General features: G+C 60.8%; 2 protein-coding genes across 2 annotated transcripts; one reads left to right on the forward strand and one right to left on the reverse strand.

The window, feature by feature from the left end:
- Positions 1-739: 739 nt before the first annotated feature.
- Positions 740-8,389, forward strand: OXTR (oxytocin receptor). The gene is made up of 2 exons (XM_063411774.1): positions 740-2,160; positions 6,779-8,389. The coding sequence occupies exons 1-2, from the start codon at positions 1,230-1,232 to the stop codon at positions 7,018-7,020; spliced, it is 1,173 nt and encodes a 390-aa protein (XP_063267844.1). The 5' UTR covers positions 740-1,229; the 3' UTR covers positions 7,021-8,389.
- Positions 8,390-10,846: 2,457 nt separating this feature from the next.
- On the reverse strand, positions 10,847-14,845 carry CAV3 (caveolin 3). The gene is made up of 2 exons (XM_063411771.1): positions 14,668-14,845; positions 10,847-12,073 (listed from the first exon to the last, which is right to left on the reverse strand). The coding sequence occupies exons 1-2, from the start codon at positions 14,776-14,778 to the stop codon at positions 11,732-11,734; spliced, it is 453 nt and encodes a 150-aa protein (XP_063267841.1). The 5' UTR covers positions 14,779-14,845; the 3' UTR covers positions 10,847-11,731.
- Positions 14,846-19,912: the final 5,067 nt, after the last annotated feature.

Here is a 19,912-nt window from a genome sequence, read left to right on the forward strand (position 1 = left end):
CATAGCTACTGCTACTTCTTTTATAGAAATAATACCCTGAAGTCTTCCTCCAGATAGAAAAGGGAAGCTCTCGGTGGCTGTGTTAACTGCCAAGTTCCTGCTCCTTGGCTGGCGCCTACGGGGGACCTTCTCTGGGCGTCCTGCGGGGGCAGCTCCGGCAGGGCAGGGCTGTGCTGGGGGTGAGCCCGGTGCGTGCTGCCACCCCCGTTCTGTGCCCGGGGCCGCGGTGCCGGGGGCTTCGGGCTACCGGGGACTTCGGGCCCCCGTCCGTCACCGCAGCCTCGCTCCGCCGCCCCCCTCACGGCACCGCTCCGGGGAACCGGGGCTGTGGAGAACCGGGGCTGTGGAGAACCGGGGCTGCGGGGAACCGGGGCTGTGGAGAACCGGGGCTGTGGAGAACCGGGGCTGCGGGGAACCGGGGCTGTGGAGAACCGGGGCTGTGGAGAACCGGGGCTGCGGGGAACCGGGGCTGCGGGGAACCGGGGCTGTGGAGAACCGGGGCTGTGGAGAACCGGGGCTGCGGGGAACCGGGGCTGTGGAGAACCGGGGCTGCCCGGGCGGAGAGGGGCTGCGGGGAACCGGGTCTGCCCGAGAGAAGCGGGGCTGCTCGAGAGAAGAGCGGGGCTGCGGGGAACCGGGGCTGCTCGAGAGAAGAGCGGGGCTGCCCGAGAGAAGAGCGGGGCTGCGGGGAACGGGGGCTGCGGGAAACCGGGTCTGCCCGAGAGAAGCGGGGCTGCTCGAGAGAAGAGCGGGGCTGCGGGGAGCCGAGCTCGGGTGCGCGACCGGCCGCGCTCCGGGGCGGGCGCGGGGAAGATGCTGAGGCGGGTCCGGGTGCGGGGCCAGCGGCCGCGGGCGGGCCCCAGGGGCCGGGCCGGGAGCCGCCTCTGCCCGCCGCCCCCGCCGCTCGCCCGGCCCCTCGGCCGGGGCTTGTCGCGGGGCAGCGGCCGGCAGAGACGCCGAGTGACCGGCGAGGGGACAGGGAGGAGCCAGGGAGCCGCCACCCGGGGCGCGGGGACAGGGACGGGCGGGCAGAGACAGCGGCACGGCGGGGAGGGAAGCGCCGGGAGGGGACCGGAGGGGGACACAGAGCGGTGGAGTGTTGAGAACCGAGGAGACGCGGAGAGAGAGCGGCGGGGACTCCCGGCTGCCGCACAGGAGCGCATCGGTACAGGCTCTGCCCGCTTTCTTCCCCCACCCTGCCCCAGGCTCGATGCGGGCCGGCGCTGGCCATGGAGAAGCTGTACCTGGCGGGGAGCAGCACCTGGACCATCAACAGCTCCCTGGGGAACGGCAGCCTCCGGCTGGAGAACCTGAGCGCCGGCAGGAACAGCACCGCCGACCCCCTGAAGAGGAACGAGGACATGGCCAAGGTGGAGGTGACAGTCCTGTGCCTCATCCTGTTCCTTGCCCTGACCGGCAACCTGTGCGTGCTCCTGGCCATCCACACCACCCGCCACAAGCACTCCCGCATGTACTTCTTCATGAAGCACCTGAGCATCGCTGACCTGGTCGTGGCCATCTTCCAGGTGCTGCCCCAGCTCATCTGGGACATCACCTTCAGGTTCTACGGGCCAGACTTCCTCTGCCGCTTGATCAAGTACTTGCAGGTAGTGGGAATGTTTGCTTCCACCTACATGCTCCTGCTGATGTCCCTGGACCGGTGCTTGGCCATCTGTCAGCCACTGAGGTCCCTGCACAGGAGAGCTGACCGGGTCTCTGTCCTCCTCACCTGGCTGCTGTGCCTGCTGGTCAGCATCCCTCAGATCCACATATTTTCTCTAAGGGATGTGGGAAATGGGGTTTACGACTGTTGGGCAGACTTCATCCAGCCCTGGGGACCGAAAGCCTATGTTACCTGGATCACCCTCATGGTCTATATCATCCCTGTGTTGATGCTGAGCATCTGCTACGGCTTAATCAGCTTCAAAATCTGGCAGAACGTGAAGCTGAAGACGGCTCACGGGCCCAGCACGGGTCTGGGCTCGGGCTCCCGCAGTGGGATGGTGTTTGCCAGGGTCAGCAGTACCAGGCTCATCTCTAAAGCCAAGATCCGCACAGTTAAAATGACCTTTATCATCGTGCTGGCGTTCATAGTGTGCTGGACTCCCTTCTTCTTCGTGCAGATGTGGTCTGTGTGGGACACCAACGCCCCGCAGGAAGGTACCGCTCCCCTCCCTGCTCCGCTCAGTGCCCCGGGGACAGCCAGGGCAGAAACTGCTCCGGGCTGGGCTTGGGCGGGTGGGAGGGAGACGGGAGAAAGTCCTGAACATGGAGAAACCCCCCACAGGCAGCAGTGGCTGAGCCGCAGCTTTCCCGGGTCAGGGGCTACCGCAGCTCTGGCAAAGTCCGGGCCACTGCGGCTCGGGGCTCAGGCAGGGCAGATGGTGGTGGCTGTCCCTGCATGGTGGCTGTCCCTGCGTGGTGGCAGTCCCTGCATGGTGGCTGTTCCTGGGTGCTGCTGTGGGGTCTCTGGAGATTCTCTTCCTGCCCTGAGTGCTGGGACATGCTGTGAGCTGTGTGGGAGCTCAGGAGAAAGCTGCACAGCCTGACTTTCTTTTCTTTTGTTTATCTTTTTTTCCTCACTGACTTTTTGCTTTCTACTCTTGGCCTCTTCTCCCTCTCCTCCCGCTCCATCCACCCTGGGACTATGCTGCTATTTTATCTCTGACTGGAGGATGGTTCCCGTAGAAAACCCCTGATTTAATGAGCAAAAGCTTTTCCTAAAGATGTGGTGTCACGGATTTGCCATTTTTTATATTTGGGCTGAGGTTGCAGATAGAACAAGAAGTGTCACCCTCCCGGGCCATCATGGCTGGAGCTGTGCAGGGCTGTACTGTCCTCTGGCAGACGGGGGAACCACCTGGGAGACCTTAAGCAAAAAACTCTACACAACTTCCTGAGGTGGGAGAAAGGGCAGAAAAATGCACCCAGGGGTGAGAGCACCTTGGGTAGATTGACTCAGGCTCAACACAAGCGCCGAGACTGCAGGTGCCAAACACCGAGGAGGAGCTGCTCCCTCCTGGCCTCCGCAGCCCTGCCGCGGCACGGGGCTGTGCTCTGGGGCACAGGGAAGGGCACGGGGCAGGGCACAGTGCAGGGCACAGGCACAGGGCACAGGGCACAGGGCACAGGGCACAGGGCACAGGGTACAGGGCACAGGGCAGGGCACAGTGCAGGGCACGGGGCACAGGGCACAGGGCACAGGGCACAGGGCACAGGGCACAGGGCAGGGCACAGTGCAGGGCACGGGGCACAGGGCACAGGGCACAGGGCACAGGGCACAGGGCAGGGCACAGTGCAGGGCACAGGGCACAGGGCACAGGGCACAGGGCACAGGCACAGGGCACAGGGCACAGGGCACAGGGCACAGGGCAGGGCACAGGGCACGGGGCACAGGGCACAGGGCACAGGGCACAGGGCACAGGGCAGGGCACAGTGCAGGGCACAGGGCACAGGGCAGGGCACAGTGCAGGGCACAGGGCACAGGGCACAGGGCACAGGGCAGGGCACAGTGCAGGGCACAGGGCACAGTGCAGGGCACGGGGCACAGGGCACAGGGCACAGGGCACAGGGCACAGGGCACAGGGCACAGGGCACAGGGCACGGGGCACGGGGCACGGGGCACAGGGCAGGGCACAGGGCAGGGCACAAGGCAGCTCACAGGGCACAGGGCACAGGGCACAGGGCACAGGGCACAGGGCACAGGGCACAGGGCACAGGGCACAGTGCAGGGCACAGGGCAGGGCACAGTGCAGGGCACAGGGCACAGGGCAGGGCACAGGGCACAGGGCACAGGGCACAGGGCAGGGCACAGGGTACAGGCACAGGGCACAGGGCAGCTCACAGGGCACAGGGCACAGCTGCTCAGCCCAGCACTCTGCCCTTCCCGAGCCCTATCCACAGCACAGTGCCCTGTGGAAAACCCGGTGTCCCGCAGCCCGTGTGCCTTTGTGCCCTGTGCTGGCCAGGGAGCCGCAGCCAGGCAGGCATGCTTTGCCTCTGCTGCTTCTCTCTGCTCCATTTATTTCAGGAGAAGTGGAATGTGGCTTATGCACCTCCCTGGATGCTACAGGGGTTTTCCACCTGATTCAGGCAGGTCAAAACTCCTAGTTCCTAGATGGGCTCTGGGGTGAAGCAGCAGCCCTCCCTCGTGCTGTGTTTTAATCCTGCACTCTTGAGGGCTGCCCCTCCCTTCCTGACACACAAGCCTCGGCAGCATCCAAACCTCTGCTGGCCCCTGATGGACAGGATTTGTCCATCCCAATCCTTCTGGCTACATGGGAACCTTTCCCTTGCTCACCCTGTGCAGTAGGCCTTGCAGGACTTTCCCCTTTCCCCTTTCCCCTTTCCCCTTTCCCCTTTCCCCTTTCCCCTTTCCCCTTTCCCCTTTCCCCTTTCCCCTTTCCCCTTTCCCCTTTCCCCTTTCCCCTTTCCCCTTTCCCCTTTCCCCTTTCCCCTTTCCCCTTTCCCCTTTCCCCTTTCCCCTTTCCCTCTTTGAAGCTCTCAGGGCTCTCATCCCCACAGGCTGTACCACACTCCCCCCTCCATCATGTTCCTGCCTCAGGGCAGCCCGTGGTGTGGCACAGGGTGGGAGCTCTGCCAGGGCTCTTGCTGGAGGCTTTCATGGCATGGGGAGGAAGAGCCTGGGGTGGATACGGGTGTTGGGAGACCCCAGCCCTTCCTTCCAGGCTCTGCCCCTCCCTGCTGGCTGCGCAGAGGCACGAGGGGGGCAGCACAGTCAGACCTGTGCAGGGGACACGGGCTTTGCCTGCAGCGTTCCCACAGCCTGCCCTGATCCCGGGTCCCTGCCCTTTACCCAGGCTCGGGTGCTGTGGCCGGGCAGCGCGGTGGGGTGCAGAGAGGGCCCCGTGCTGGGAAGGGAATGTGGCTGTTCCTCACAGCCGTGTGGGCATAGCCAGGGAAAGGGAGAGGAGGAGGAGGGCAGGGGGTCCCTGGGTGCCAGCAGCAATGGGGGCATGACTGAGCTGCACTGGGGGTGCCAGCAGAGATCCCCCCTTAGGTGGTCACACACCCCAAAGCCTCTCTAAGGTGGGTTGGAGCTTATGATGCAGGTGCTGGTTTAAGCACTGGGACCCTCCACAGGCTGTGGGTTGGAAGGAGGCTCCTGCTGCCCCCACTCCACAGGGAACACCTGCAGGACTCTGAGCTTGGGGCCAGAGCTGGCTCAAGGCACCTGTGAGGACAGGCAGGGCTGGGAAGCACCATGGCTGTTCTGTCAGTCCCTTCACCTCGGGGCAGGTACCCCAACACGTGGGCTGTGAGCAATGGCCCCAGTCAGCGCATGGGAATTGGGAAGCCCTCATCCCATCCCACTCCTGTCCTGGGTGTTTGCAGCAGAGCCCCCCCAGCCCTGCTCGGGCACAGCCTGCAGCTCTGCCTGCTGCTCTGGACTTCCCCAGCAGCAGGGAGTGCCTGGGGACAGGGCCACCCTTGAGGGACAGAGCTGGCTGGTGGCAGCACCCCTCAGGGGTCTCTGGTGTTCCAGCCAGGGTGGGGAGCAATCCTCCCTCTGCACCTGCCCTGCAGTAAGCTCCCTCAAATTCAATTTGCCTCCTGCGGAGAGGGAAGAGCTGAGTCAGCCCTGGCTGGGTGTTTTCAAGGGAGTAGAAACACTGTGATGGATTTCAGGTCTTGTGCCTGCGATTTGTAACTGCTCCACATGGAATTATTTTTTAGCATATGCTTGAAATTAAAAGTAGTTGGAGCAGACATCACAAGAGCAGGAATTACGCATCCGTTGGCTAAAGGTGAATTTGGAAGCTAGCATTTATAGTCACATTTCTTCACTGGTCTAAAAACTGCCAGGGGATTTTTGCAGAGGCACAAAGGAGCCAGGAACAGCCAAATTAACCATGTTCATCCTCGCTGCTGGTGCATCCTCTGGGAGCAGAGGGGCTGAGGAGATGAGCTGGGACACAGGGAGCAGGACAAAGGCTCCATCTCCACCTGCAGCCCCTTCATGGAGGGGATGTCCTTGTGCTGGTGCCATGGCAGACGCCAGTCCCACCATCCCCTTGGCACCAGAAGGTGCTGATCCAACCTCTCAGGTGGGACAGTCGGTACTGTGTGCCCTGGGGACAGAGAGCAGCCAGAGACTTGATGTCCTGGCACTGCCCTGCCACATCCCCCATCACCGGGGCACGCCAGGCTCCAGGACTTCATCTGTGATGTGGGAACGGCTGTTCTCTTTCCTGGCAGAGCACTGTGTGGGCAAAATTCATTCGGGGGAAAGGAAGATGACTGGAGAAAGGTGCCGGGAGAGTACCGGGCAAAGGGCTCAGACAGGGCCGGGCCGGGGTGGGGACAGCCCCGGGGCAGGGGACGCCCTGCAGCCTGGGGACCGCGGCTGTCCCACAGCCCGAGCGGCTGGAAGCCTGTCCCAGATCAGCCACGGGTGTGGAAACATGAGCCACCGGCTGTGCTTGCCCCGGACCTGCTCTGTCCCGGCAGCTCCAAGGGCCCGGTGCCCTTCGTGCCTTGGGCGCCTCCGAGGGCGGTGGTGCGGGCGCTGCGGGGCAGCGCAGCCTCCTGGGCGGGACAGGGGCAGGGCAGCGCCCGGCAGGAGCGGAGCGGGGAAATGCGGCCCCTGCGGGGAGATCCGAAATCCAAGGTGCTGGAAGTGACACCCCCTGCCCTGGCACAGCTCCCGTTTCCCGGGTGTTCCTGCGGGCGGGCGGGCAGCTCACCCCGGCGGGGACAGGGACAGGGTGTGGTGCTCTGGGCAGGGGCCTGACAGCTCCGTGCCTCTGTCTCGCAGCCTCCCCGTTCATCATCGCCATGCTCCTGGCCAGCCTCAACAGCTGCTGCAACCCCTGGATCTACATGCTCTACACTGGGCACCTCTTCCATGACCTGATGCGCCGCTTCCTCTGCTGCTCCACGCGCTACCTCAAGTCGCGGCCGGCGTGCGACCTGGGCAGGAAGAGCAACTCGTCCTCCTTCGTGCTCAGCTGCAGGAGCACGAGCCAGAGGAGCTTTGGGCAGCCCTCCACGACGTGAGGCCGTGGCCGCCGGGCCTTGTGCCTCTGCTGTGCTGCCCGCGGTGCTTCCCTGTGGAAAGCGGGGCCCGGACACGGAGGGGGTCTATAAATAGGTGTATATATGGCTGTCAGCATGTACAGAGGGCCTTATTTAACTGAGACACGCGTGGGGGAGGAATTTTGTGTCCAAGTTTCAGTGCTGCCTGTGATTAGACAGCAGGAACCCGCTCCTGAGCCCCAAACCCTGACATCAGTGGCCTACAGATGCCAGCAGGAGGGAAAATGATCCGGTGCTGCTGGGGCAGGTGTGGTGTGTTCCTGTGGGATGGAAGGCGCTGCTGGAGCACAGGGAGATGGGTGTCACCCCTGGTGCACGGCTGGGACTGTCCCACCTCCACCTGCAGCAGCATCCTGTGGGATGCCAGCGCCTGGCACCACACACTCAGCACAGGAGCACTCGCTTCCCTTGCAGCCTGTGGGGCAGAGGCAGCCCCGTTCCTGCATCCCTGCATCCCTGCATCCCTGCATCCCTGCACCATGCCAGCCCTGCAGCCCTGCAGCCCTCCACCATGCCAGCCCTGCAGCCCTGCAGCCCTCCACCGTGCCAGCCCTGCACCATGCCAGCCCTGCACCAGTCCTGCACCATGCCTGCTATGCTCCCCCTGCCTGGGGCAGAGACCAGGGCACTCTGGGGGGCAGCAGGACCAGCCTCGAAGGGGCAGTGCTGGCCCGGGTGTCCCCAGCCCAGCCTGTGGCCAGTGAGGCTGTGCAGAGGGTCGCCAGGAGCCTGGAGGGGGCAGCGCTGGCCCGGGGTCTGGGCAGAGGTGCCTGGCCGAGTGCTGAGCAGCCTGTGCACAGGAGGGTGGGTGGGATCCGGGCTGGGCTCCCTGGCTCGGACAGGGACACTCCAAGGCCGGGCTGGGCTCTGGGGTCTCTGTGGGTCCCACGGTGTCTCCCATGGCCCTGGTGCCCTTCGCTTGCTCTCCAGTGCACGGGGCACGCCCACAGCACGGACTGTCGTTGTTAACAAATACTGTAAATAAAGTTTTCTGACTGTGTCTGGAGGAAGGCAGGAGGGAGGCGTTGGGGGAGCACTGGCTGAGGGAATGAAGGGAAGCAAGGCAGGAGCACTGGGAGAGCCCAGCCCGGCAGTGCTGCCCTCGGCTGCCCCAGCACTGCCACCCACACCTGCCCGCACAGTGCTGGCTGCGGCACTGGCACCACAGAGAGACACAGCCGGGGCTCTCAAAGGGGGTGTAATTTGGCCTTTCTTGATGGGAATGAACATGAAAAATTCATTTAAATGTGTTCTTTATGTCTTCACTGTCACCAGTGGGTCCATTTGCACCTTCTCTATGCTGACATCCCTTCGATTTTCTTGTGGGAGCTCCAAGTGAGCTCTCAGCACTTTTGCTGACTGGGTGAAATCCTCAGGACACCACAGAGCATTTTCCTCCCACGTCCACCTTCCTTCTCCTTGAGAGTCACAAACTCCTGCACAAAACAGGGAAGGAGGGGTCTCCTTTTCTGGAGAGCCTGAGGGCCTGGTGCATCCTCCACCTGCCAGGGAGGAGTGAGAACAGGGCAGTGGATGTTACTGGGACGGGTGCATGGAGAAGAGAGGGAGCTTTGGGATGCACTGGAATTGCCCTCCAGCCCTGGCTGCTGTCTCTGGTGGTGTCTGGGGGTCAGGCAGGGCCATGCCCCCCGCCTGGAGATGCTGCAGCTGGGGAGTGCCATGGCTGAGCCCCTGCACCGTCCCCAGGCTGCAGGGACAGGGGAGCAGCTGCGGGAGTGTCCCAGGTGGATGCACTGCCAAAAGCTTTTCAGAGGGGTCAAAGTGGAACAGAGGTTCTGACAGGTGAGTTGCGTGTGCCCCAGGTGTTGGGAGCCCAGGGTGGTGGAGCCATCAGCATTTCAGGGTTTTTTGGGTTCAGACAGTGAACTACTAGAACAACAGCAACAAATTAGAAGTAGTATAAACCGATTATACAATTGATTTTAATTATTCCCACAAAAAAGTGAAGTGTTTTTTGAGACTTTCCCCCACTCCCCCTATAATTACCTAAATATCTTTTTTTTAATCACTCCATCCTTCTTGAGCCCTGGTGTTGCTGGAGCTTGGGTACCACATTGCTATGGAATAACAGCAGTATACAATCCCAAGCCCTTGGAAAAGCTCCAGTAGAAAACCTGGCTCTTTCTCACTCTTGGCATGGCACTAGAGGAGTCTTTGGCTCCAAGTCTTTGTTGGAAGCCAAGGGGAAGGAGCACATGGAGACAATTGAGAGCAGCCTCTGAACAACGAGACCTTCTGGGCCCTGGTTCAGCAAAGCACTTAAGGCTGGAGCCAAAAGAGCGTTCAAGGGCCCCAAAGTGAAAGTGCAGCTCCGTGGAAGAGGGACCGACAAATTTATTGACAGTACAGGGGAGGAAACAGCTCCGAGCTGCACCTCTTGCACCTCTCGCCCCTGGCTCCTCTTTCCCTGGAGCTGGAGCAGCAGGGTCCTGGCCGAGGCTCCTTCCTCTGCCCTCCCTGTCCTTTGGGGTGACCCCGGGATGCTGAGGGAGGGCCCTGCCCGAGGGCTCAGCGCGGTCCTGCCCCTCCCGCAGCCCCTCTGGCTCGGTCCCAGGACACAGGGAGGGACAGCCCGGGCCGTGTGGGACACACACATCACAGGGACAGCCCTGGCCGTGTGGGACACACACATCACAGGGACAGCCCTGGCAGTGGGACACACACATCACAGGGACAGCCCTGGAAGTGTGGGACACACACAGCACAGGGACAGCCCTGGCAGTGGGACACACACAGCACAGGGACAGCCCTGGCTGTGTGGGACACACACAGCACAGGGACAGCCCTGGCCGTGTGGGACACACACATCACAGGGAGCCCTGGAAGTGTGGGACACACACATCACAGGGACAGCCCTGGCCGTGTGGGACACACACATCACAGGGACAGCCCTGGCCGTGTGGGACACACACATCACAGGGACAGCCCTGGCCGTGTGGGACACACACATCACAGGGACAGCCCTGGCAGTGTGGGACACACACAGCACAGGGACAGCCCTGGCAGTGGGACACACACAGCACAGGGACAGCCCTGGCAGTGTGGGACACACACATCACAGGGACAGCCCTGGCAGTGGGACACACACATCACAGGGACAGCCCTGGCAGTGGGACACACACAGCACAGGGACAGCCCTGGCAGTGTGGGACACACACATCACAGGGACAGCCCTGGTCATGGGATACACACATCACAGGGACAGCCCTGGCAGTGGGACACACACATCACAGGGACAGCCCTGGCAGTGGGACACACACAGCACAGGGACAGCCCTGGTCATGGGATACACACAGCACAGGGACAGCCCTGGCAGTGTGGGACACACACAGCACAGGGAGCCCTGGCAGTGGGACACACACAGCACAGGGACAGCCCTGGCAGTGTGGGACACACACATCACAGGGACAGCCCTGGCAGTGTGGGACACACACATCACAGGGAGCCCTGGCAGTGTGGGACACACACATCACAGGGACAGCCCTGGCAGTGGGACACACACATCACAGGGACAGCCCTGGCAGTGGGATACACACATCACAGGGAGCCCTGGCAGTGTGGGACACACACATCACAGGGACAGCCCTGGCAGTGTGGGACACACACATCACAGGGACAGCCCTGGCAGTGTGGGACACACACATCACAGGGAGCCCTGGCAGTGTGGGACACACACAGCACAGGGACAGCCCTGGCAGTGTGGGACACACACATCACAGGGACAGCCCTGGCAGTGTGGGACACACACATCGCTGTGGCTGCAGCTCGCTCGGCACTGACCGAACCCGTGTGCACTGGAGGCTGTCCCGAGAAGCGAACTGAGCTTTGCTGAGAGCCCAGCTTGGCTCTCTTGGAACCTCACCTCTCTCGGGTGAGGTTCCCAAGCCCTGTGTCGCCCCTGCCCTCCGCAGCCGCAGTGCTCAGGGCCGGCTCCCCCTGCGCTGCCCTGGACCCCGCCCGCGGCATTAACGATGCTCCGCAATTAAACACATAATTGAGCACCAGAGTGCCACAGGCGGGTTTGCAGCTGGCGGTGGCCCAGGATCAGCTCATGCTCTCAGAGCAGACACAACATGCCGTGCATGCACTGGTCTGCCTCTCACAGCTTGGCTGAAATGCAAGCACACATGAAAACAAGAGTTTGGTTTAGCTGTGCTATCCCTAGAAGTTTTGTGCAGCGGTTTAATGCAGAAGCTCCCACCACAGCAATTGTTTGCCACAAATAATAACTGCTGTGAGGGAGTCTGTGTCAGTGCCAGCCCAGCCCGGAGGGGCGGGCAGCGGGCAGGGTTTGGTCAGTGGCAGCAGCAGCTCTGCAGCCCCGCTGCCCGCCCGGCACCGCAGGCTGTGCCCGGGGCTGCAGCCCAGGAGGTGCTGCCGGCCCTCCACAGGAGCTGCCGGGGGTCCTGGGGGACAGAGGGGCCTCTCTGGGCTGTTCCCTGAGCCATGATGGGCTTCTCCTAAGGCTCGTGCCTTGGGGAGGAGTAAGGAGCAGCCTGGCCTGCTCCCTGTGCACAGAGCATCCTGAGGGCCGGCTCTGCTGCAGGTCCTGCCAGGACGCACAGTTCCCGTGCCACAGGTGTCCCTGTGCCCAAGGACAGGGGCCTGCACTGAGGGCGCTGTGCCAGGGCTTTAGGGCAGCTGCCAGGACCTAAATCTCCTTCCGGACAGCAACTCGGATGTTGGTGCAGATCTTGGAGAGCGCCTCGAAGAGCGGGTCACAGAAGGTGTGGATGCAGAGGGAGTAGATCCGGCTGACACACTGGATCTCGATCAGGTAGCTCTTGATGCAGGGCACCACCGCCCAGATGTGGCAGAAGGAGATGAGGGCGAAGAGGAAGCCCCAGACCACGGCCAGGGGGATGCCCAGGAGGGCGGAGAGCAGCCGGTAGCACCAGTACTTGCTGACGGTGAAGGTGGTGTAGCTGGTTTTCCAGACGCCGTCGAAGCTGTACGTCCCCACGGGCTCGGCTATCACATCCTCAAAATCCACCTGGGACGAGAGCAGACGGACACGAGGGACGTTTGGGGGTCAGCAAAGGCCCTGATGTGAGGATGAGGGTCTGCACCGGGTGGGAGCAGATCCCAAACAAGGGGCCTGGGAACAGTGGGGGCAGTGCTGGGGATCCCTGGAGCCTGCAGCCCGAGCAGGGACCAGCCCCTGCAGAGATGGGCATGGCCCAGGGCCCCTGGCACTGTGGGCAGCAGAGCGCAGGCTCAGCCCATGGGACAGCCCCTGTCCCACCCCTGATCTGGGGAATCGGGTGTGAGGCCAGGCAGGAGCCCCTGGAACAGGAGCTGTGCGTGGGAGTGTTGGCTGCAGAGGAGGCCAGAGCCCATTCCTGCCCTTGTTTAGCATTCAGGGACGTGGCTGCCCACTCGGCAGGAAGGTGTTTGTGCTAATAAAGATCCAGCAGCCCTCTGGATTTATGGATTATTTATTTATACCCATTGGATGAGGTGCTTGGTGCTGTCTGTCCACGTTCCTCCTGGGGAAGGGAGCTGGGGTTCAGCCCTGCGCCTGCCCTTTGTGCAGGCACTGGGGCGGTCTCTGAGTGACACACACTCCCCAAAACTCCACACAGAGATCCCCTTGGGGGATAACTCACTTCCAGGGAATATATAAGCCGAGCTATTTGTCTTGAAAACAGCCTGACCTCCCCTCTGGCAGCTGATGTGTCTGTACACTCGTGTTAAATCTCAATATCCATTCTGCTCCTGCAAGCACTTGGATCACAGAATCACTCTGTGTCATCTTTAATTTCCTGGAGTGAGCAGGAGGTGCTGAGAGAAGCATTGACAATGAGGAGACAGCAGCCCCGAGAGCTGACCCTGAGGTGCTGTCAGCAGCCCCTGAAAGCCCAGGGGTGCTGGGGACTAGCCCAGGTTGCTGCCCATCAGCCTGATGAGCTCATCAGGGATCCATTAATGCAGGGAGCAGTGGGGTATAGAAGCAGAGCTCTGCCCCACTGCTGCTGCTGCTGCCATCGTGCTGGGAGCGTCTGGAGGAGCAGTGGGGGCTCAGACTCAGCCTGAGTCTGGATCCTGGGCGCTGCCTGGAGGGAGCAGCACACGCAGGTGCTGTTCCTTTGGAGAACCTTGGAGCCTTTCAGGTTGGGAAAGCTCCTAAGATCACCAGTGTGGCCGTGCTTTGCTCTGTGGCTGTGCTAGGAGGAGGTTTGTGAAGCTCTGCAAAGCCTCTGTGGCTGGTGCTGCTTCTGTACCCTGACCCCGAGTTCTGCCTGCTGCTTTGTGCTGCTTGGGGCGTTTATCCACGGCCAGGTGAGCCCCTCATCCCGTGGAGCACTGCATTCCCTGCTGGCTCTGCTCCCCGTGCTCCCAGAGCCCTCCCTGCTGCCATGCCCGGTGTCTGCTGTGCCTGTGGCTGTCCCCTGGCTCTGTCCCCTCCCAGCCCTATCGGCCGGGCTATTTTAAGGTGCAGGAATGCTGAGCTCTGGAGGCTTGTGGGGCTGCTGGGGAGGCAGCCGTGGGTGAGCCTGGGAGGTCTCTGCAGGCTTTGGAGGTCCTTGAAGGGGAAAAGGCAGGGATGTGCTGGGGGAGAGGGGCTGAGGGAGGCCTGTGGAGGGCTGGGATGGCACTGGCATTGTCACCAGGAGCAGCTGGTGGTGCTGCCAAGCTGGGGAGCCCCAAAGCACAGCCTGGCCCTGGGTGAGGGGCTGAGGGCTCTCCTGCTGCCATGGCACAGCGCTCCCCTGGCCTGGCACCTCCCCAAGCCCCAGGGCTGTGGGATGTGCTGGCAGCGACTGGCACGGATGGTGGACAGATGCTGAGGTGTCAGGTGCCACAGTGCCAGCAGGGAGCCATGGATGGCTGTCACTGTCACAGCTCAGCCAAGGGAATTCCATTTGACCACACCATGGCTGTTGCTCTAATGGTGTTTTAATGCCCAAACTCAGGTTTGTGTGTCAGCAGTGCTGTCAGGTTCACAGCCCGTTACAAAGCCTGAGTGAGCAGCTCTGTGCCCCCTGTCCCTTCTGCTGGGACAGTCACAAACACAGTCTTAACAAAACCCTTCACCTCCTGCTGTTCTCCCTTGGGCTGGAATTATCTTTGGCTAAGAGAGACAAATTTTGTTTGCAGATCTAAGGGAGTCTAGAGGAAGCCCAAGAGTTAGAATGGGAATTCCTCTTGGTCAGCTGGGGGCTGCTGCACCTCTGGGCTGCCCTGGGGGGAACGATCTTCCACAACCATGACAACACCCATCAAACAGACTGTGGTGTCTGGAAGGCCCACAGCCTTTTCCCAATATCCCTTTAAACTGGTTATAATTAATTTCTGTGTTATTTTTGGCTGCTGACTAGCTGGTACAAAGGAAGGCGTCTCCATAGATGTTCAAGCCACAATGAAACTGGAGAGCCCATTCAAAGAATAGGAAATGTGGCGTTAACTGGGGCCAGGCATGCCACCCAGCCGGGGTCTGGGTGCCCGGCCAGCAGGGCTGGCACCTCGGGGGCACAGGGACAGGCACCGACCGCGCTGGCTGCATCCAGCCAAACACACACCAAGGGCTGAACCCCAAATCCGGTCCCGGCGGTGCTTCCGCAGCGCAGGGTGGCACAGCCCTACCTTCACCACGTCCTCGTTGATGTGCTTGGGGTCCCTGTTGACCAGGTCGATCTCCTTGGTGTGCTGGTCCTTGATGATGATCCTCTCCTCCTGGCTGTGCTCCTCTGCCATGGCTGCGGGGCTGTGCCGCGCCGGGGCTGCCGGGCAAGGGCAGCCACTGGCCCCGCCTGCAGCAGCTGCCCCGTGCCCCTGGCACTGCTCCAGGCTAAAATTAATGTCCTGGGGCCGCCCTCAAGTGTCCCTTAAAGGGGCTTTTCTGGGCCAGCCCCTGTGCTGTCACCTCAGGGGGATGGCATGTGCGTGGGTGGCCCTGGAGCCGGGGTGGAGGTGCAGCCCCCAGCCCAGCTGTGCCGGTGGGATTTCACCCTTGTGTGGGAGAAACAATGCCCAAATGGGGGAAAAAGTCTTCAAAAGCCTGGAAGAAATTGTTGTTTGTGAATCTGTAAATGAAGAAGCTCAGGGAGACAGGAGTCACAACTGTGTCACTCAGAGGTGCCACATGGCCCTGGGATGGCCAGAGCTCCCCAGGGTCCGTTCAGAGCCCAGGGGAAGGCTGGTGGTGCCAGCCTGCATTCCACAGGTTCCAGCTTTTTCATCCACAGAAACTCGAGGAAAGCCAAGACCAACCCACAGAACCATAGTGGTGGGAATATCTTCTCCAGGGATACTTAGTGTATTAATGAAGATTTATTTAATTTAGGCTGTATTTTGCTGATCCTTCTCAATGTCTCCTGTGATCTCTTGCCTATAATGATGCGTAGATTTGGAGGGAGGGAGGGATGTGTGTCCCCTCAGAGAGCTCCCTGGCTGCCTCTGTGGGGAGAGAACGGGCACACCTGGGCTGTGAAAGCACCTGAGCCCACAGCATCCTGCAAAGGCACACCTGGGGGCAAACTGGAAAGGGCCATGGGCGTGGTGCTGAGTGTAGACCTGGCAGGTTGTTTCTGGAGAGCTGTGCCCGTCCATCTGCCTGTTCTGGGCAAAAGGACACTGGAAAACCCTTTGGTGGCACCAGTTCCACATCCCTGCATGTCCCTGCTACTCCACAGAAGCTGGGAGAGCCCAGCCTTGGGGGTGTTGGAACTCAAATCCTCCCACTCTCCAGATGCTGGGCAGCAGCTCCGAGGCCAGCCCTGCTCTGTCAGAGCTGCGCAGCCCCACTGCTGGAGGCTCAGCACCCCAGCAAATGAGCGGGGTGTTGGAGCCAAACCAGCTGTTCTGGCTGTCTCCAGGCCGAGGAACAGGCTCAGGGGAGCGCAGCCCTGCTGCTGCGGGCAGAGCCCGGCCGGGAGCCGGCCCCGACTCTGGGAGGCGCTGCTGCTCCGCAGGGCTGCCCTGCCCTGCCCTGCCCGGCCCTGCCCGGCCCTGCCCTGCCCGGCCCTGCCCGGCCCGGTTCCGTGCCCTGCCGGGCTCTGTGCCCTGCCGGGCTCCGTGCCCTGCCCGGCTCTGTCCGCAGCTGTCCCGGCTCTGTCCGCAGCTGTCCCCGCTCCGGGAGGATGGCAGCGCTCTCCGCTGGCATTTCTGGCGGCAGCAGTCACCGGCTGTCTTTAGGCTGTCCCGGGAGGCGGCTCCGGTGTCCGCGCACCCACGCAGGGCAGCGTGCGGGCACCGAATGTCCCCGGCAGCCCGGAGAGGCGGGCAGGGTTCTGCCGCTGTAGAGGCTATAAATAAATGTATTTCCCGCTACTTTGGGGCTGTGAATGGGGCGCCCTGTGAAAGGGGAGAGTCACACAGCGCGGGCGGGGACACCTGCTCAGGGCTGCTCTGCCCCATCTGCGGGCAGATCTGCCCCAGAATGGATCCCAGGGAGGTTTCTTCCACTGAAACCCAAACCTTTCCTTGCCAGAACATTTGTAAGAAGCCTGGTGACGCTCCCCTGTGCAGAGAGAGGCAGGGACCACTGTCCCCAGCCTGGGCAGCCTCGTGTGTGCTCTGAGGGCAGCTCTGCTTCTGGGAACCTGAGCAGGCTGCAGGACTGGGACTGTGGACCTGGAAGCCTTCTAGAAGTCAGATAAATAACCTGCTGCTAAGACCCAGCAAGAAAAATAGATTTATTTCTCTTGGGCAGAGAAGAATAAAGCAGAAATGAAGCTCACTGAGATCCAAGCTCCCATGAAAATGTTCAGGACTGCAGTGAGGGAACAGTAAAGAAGGAGAAATTGGGAGCGTGGCTCTGCTCTTTGTTAGCATCTCTGAGGAATCCAGCCTTGCTGGAGCTGTTTGTGCCAGAGCCCCTGGGCATTGTCCTGGCCCTGCAAGGGGCACGGGGCTCTTGTGCTTAGGGGGGGCTCAGCCCCCCAGGACTGAGGACACAGAGGATGCTGAGGGCAGGGATGTGCTGGCATTAGCTCTGCAGAGGCAGTGGAAATCATGGCTGGCAAATAAGAGTTTGAGCAGAAGCTCTGTCATGTTTAATATCAATTAAAATTAAATTTCACAGAGGAAGTACAGAAGAACAGTAATTTATCATTCAAGTTGTTGTCCTAGTTTGTTTCTATACAAGGACTCTTGCCCTTTAAAAGAGAGAGAAAGTCTATGAATATCAGATTCATGCCCCTGTGATACACAACCACCAATCTCTGCATCCTGGTCTCTGTTAGTGCTGGGAGAGGAGCTGGGGGGGCTCTGCTGGGCTGGGGGGGGCTCTGCTGGGCTGAGGGGGCTCTGCTGGGCTGGGGGGGCTCTGCTGGGCTGGGGGGGCTCTGCTGGGCTGGGGGGCTCTGCTGGGCTGGGGGCTGGGGGCTGCTCCTGCTCGGGACCAAACCGCCCTGTGGCAGTGCCCAGTCCTCTGTGGAAGCCGAGCTGGGCTCTGTGTGAGCCTGGCCCCGGGTGAGGTGTGTGAGGCGGGGACTGGAGTGCAGGGCAGTGCTCAGGAGGAAGGAGAGGCACTGCCCTGTGGGCACTGCCCTGTGGGGGCTGTGGGCATGGACCTGTTTGGAGATTTCCTCCCAAATTTGCCCTAACGAGGACAGATGCACAGAGGGGTTTGGCATTCCTTGGCTGTGGCACAGCCAGGAGGCTCCAAATGCCTGCGAATGAAATCCTTTCAAGCCCTGGGGCAGGAGCAGTCTCATAATAGCCCAGCACAGAACAGAGGTCCTATTTCCAGCACTGGGGGCTTTGCATGTGGAGGTTTCAGCTGCTCTTCCCCATCCTGCTCTCGCTCTGACCTATTGTGGTTCTCTTCTCCCTGGCAGTGCCTGTCTAAAACCAAACTGGGCTGGGCCCAGGCTCCGGTGTGGCTGTGACCCCCCTCCCTTTCCAAGGAGCAGCTGTGGAGCTCAGGCCGATGGCCAGGCCGTGTTTGTGGCACTGGTGCCTGGGCTGGGGGGTCCCTGAGGGCAGCATCAGCCCTAACGTGGCCAGGGGGGTACTTTAGCCCAGAGGCAAAAGCTGACAAGTTTGTGAGCACCTAATATCCCAGCTTAGCGTGCTGACAGCTGCTGGAATCCAGGGCTGCAGGGATGGGAAAATTTAGTAACGTGAGGAGAGCTCCCTGTCTCCCCCTCCATCAGAGGGCAGTTTCCCGTAGCAGTGTGTGTGTGATGTGTGACTGGAGACCTGCTCTGGGAAGGAACACGAGCCCCAGCAGCTGCCCAGAGCCCAGGGCAGGCTCCTCTTGCCCTGGCTGTCAGAGCAGGGGATGCTGCTGCAGACACGTCCCTGCAGCGTTCCCAGGGCTGTCCCAGGGCTCAGGGGCTGTGCCTGGCTGCCCTGGCCAAGCCTTGTCAGGGTTTTGCAGCATCCCTGGGGATGCTGAGCACACGGTGGTGTCTTCTGGGTCCAGCTGGTTTTTTCCCCCTTTCTGTCCAGAGGCCATTCCTGCTCCCAACAATGACCAACACCAAGAGGAAGCATTACCTCTACTTTTTTCTTTTTTTTCCCCCCTTCCAGACATTATTTATTGAAAGCAAACAAACCACGTGTCTTGGGCAAATATTATGACATTTCATTATTCACACTTGGTGTGATAAGTGAGCTGGTTTAGGGGCTGTGGTTGATGATTTATTTGGTTTGGATGTGGATATAAATCCAGCCTGTGGAGGAAGCACTGTAACTCTGGAGGAATGCGGATGCTCTGGTGTCCACTGGAGCATAGCCAGTACCCAGTTCCTAATTTGTGGTGTTTTAATGCAAACAAGGCACACAAACCCATTTGTAATGTTGTAGGAACCAGGTGATTTCAGCAGCCTCCAAGAAGATCTGAAAGTGGAAGGTGCATATTGGCTTATTAGATGGAGAAGGGAAACTCCATTTAAAATAAACATTTATTTAGTGTATACAATTATTGATTGCTCTGCTCAGGATAAAAGGGAGAAATAAAATAAATATTCTTTATTTTGTCCCATTGCCTTTATCTTACAGCCAGGCTTTGGGGGTTTCAGCTGGGGCTGTGCACGCTCATACAATGAACATCCATGGCAGGGGGTGCCAGGCACGGGAGGCTGCACACGGAGCTCGTCCAGGTGAGGTGACAGTGACAATCCCATTCCCCCCGTGCTTCCCCCTTGTCCCAGTGCCTGCAGGTGGGAGCCTGCCTGGCACAGCTCTCCTGGGAGCTGTCCTTGCGTGGAGCCTCCCTGGGCTCAGGGCACGCAGGGTCTGTGCCCAGCCTGGCACAGCTCCGCCTGTGCCTCAGGTGCAGTCTGGGCTCAGAGCTCCTGGGCTCTCTGGGGTGGATAGAACTGCTCTGTATGCCAAGCTGTGCTCTAGGAGAAGAAATGCTTCAGCTGCAAGGCAAGCTGCTGAGGGCTGGAAAAACCAGCAGGTTTTGGGCCCACAAGACCCGGACCTGGTGAGGTGCTGGCCCTGCTGGGGTGAAGCTGCCCGGTGACCCCACGGGGCTTGGCCGTGCCGGGGTCTGTGAGCCTGTTCCAGCCTGTGCTGGGGCTTTCCAGGAGTTAACACTGAACTATTTGTGTTTTTATGGGTGTTTCTGACTGGGACTATTTATGGCAGAACTAAAGGAATTAATATTCATAGCTTCCCCTGCCTGTGCCATGTAAATCAGGAGTGGCTGTCACAGTGGCCCTTGTCCCAGTCATGGCATGGCAGTGCCTCAGATGTGGCTGGGCAGTCCTGGTGCACAATTTAAAGCTTTTGGAAAGACCTCTGCTGCTGCCTTAAGCACTGCCAGGCCGGTGGCTGCAGTGACACAGCCCTAGGGTACCTGGTGGTGGAGGGGAGCCCTATCCTGTGGCAGGTATCCATGGGCAGGAGGTTTCTGGGCTCTCCAGGGCTGTCT

This window comes from Prinia subflava, chromosome 14 (genome assembly GCF_021018805.1).
Source record: "Prinia subflava isolate CZ2003 ecotype Zambia chromosome 14, Cam_Psub_1.2, whole genome shotgun sequence".
NCBI lineage: Eukaryota > Metazoa > Chordata > Aves > Passeriformes > Cisticolidae > Prinia > Prinia subflava.

Bases quoted from the DNA above. Each gene is read 5' to 3' on its own strand.
- CAV3 (XM_063411771.1), bottom strand. From the start codon at position 14,778: ATGGCAGAGGAGCACAGCCAGGAGGAGAGGATCATCATCAAGGACCAG. The intron at 12,074-14,667 runs GTAGGGCTGTGC...CTCTCGTCCCAG, and splicing joins TCAACGAGGACGTGGTGAAG to GTGGATTTTGAGGATGTGAT.
- OXTR (XM_063411774.1), top strand. From the start codon at position 1,230: ATGGAGAAGCTGTACCTGGCGGGGAGCAGCACCTGGACCATCAACAGC. The intron at 2,161-6,778 runs GTACCGCTCCCC...TCTGTCTCGCAG, and splicing joins CACCAACGCCCCGCAGGAAG to CCTCCCCGTTCATCATCGCC.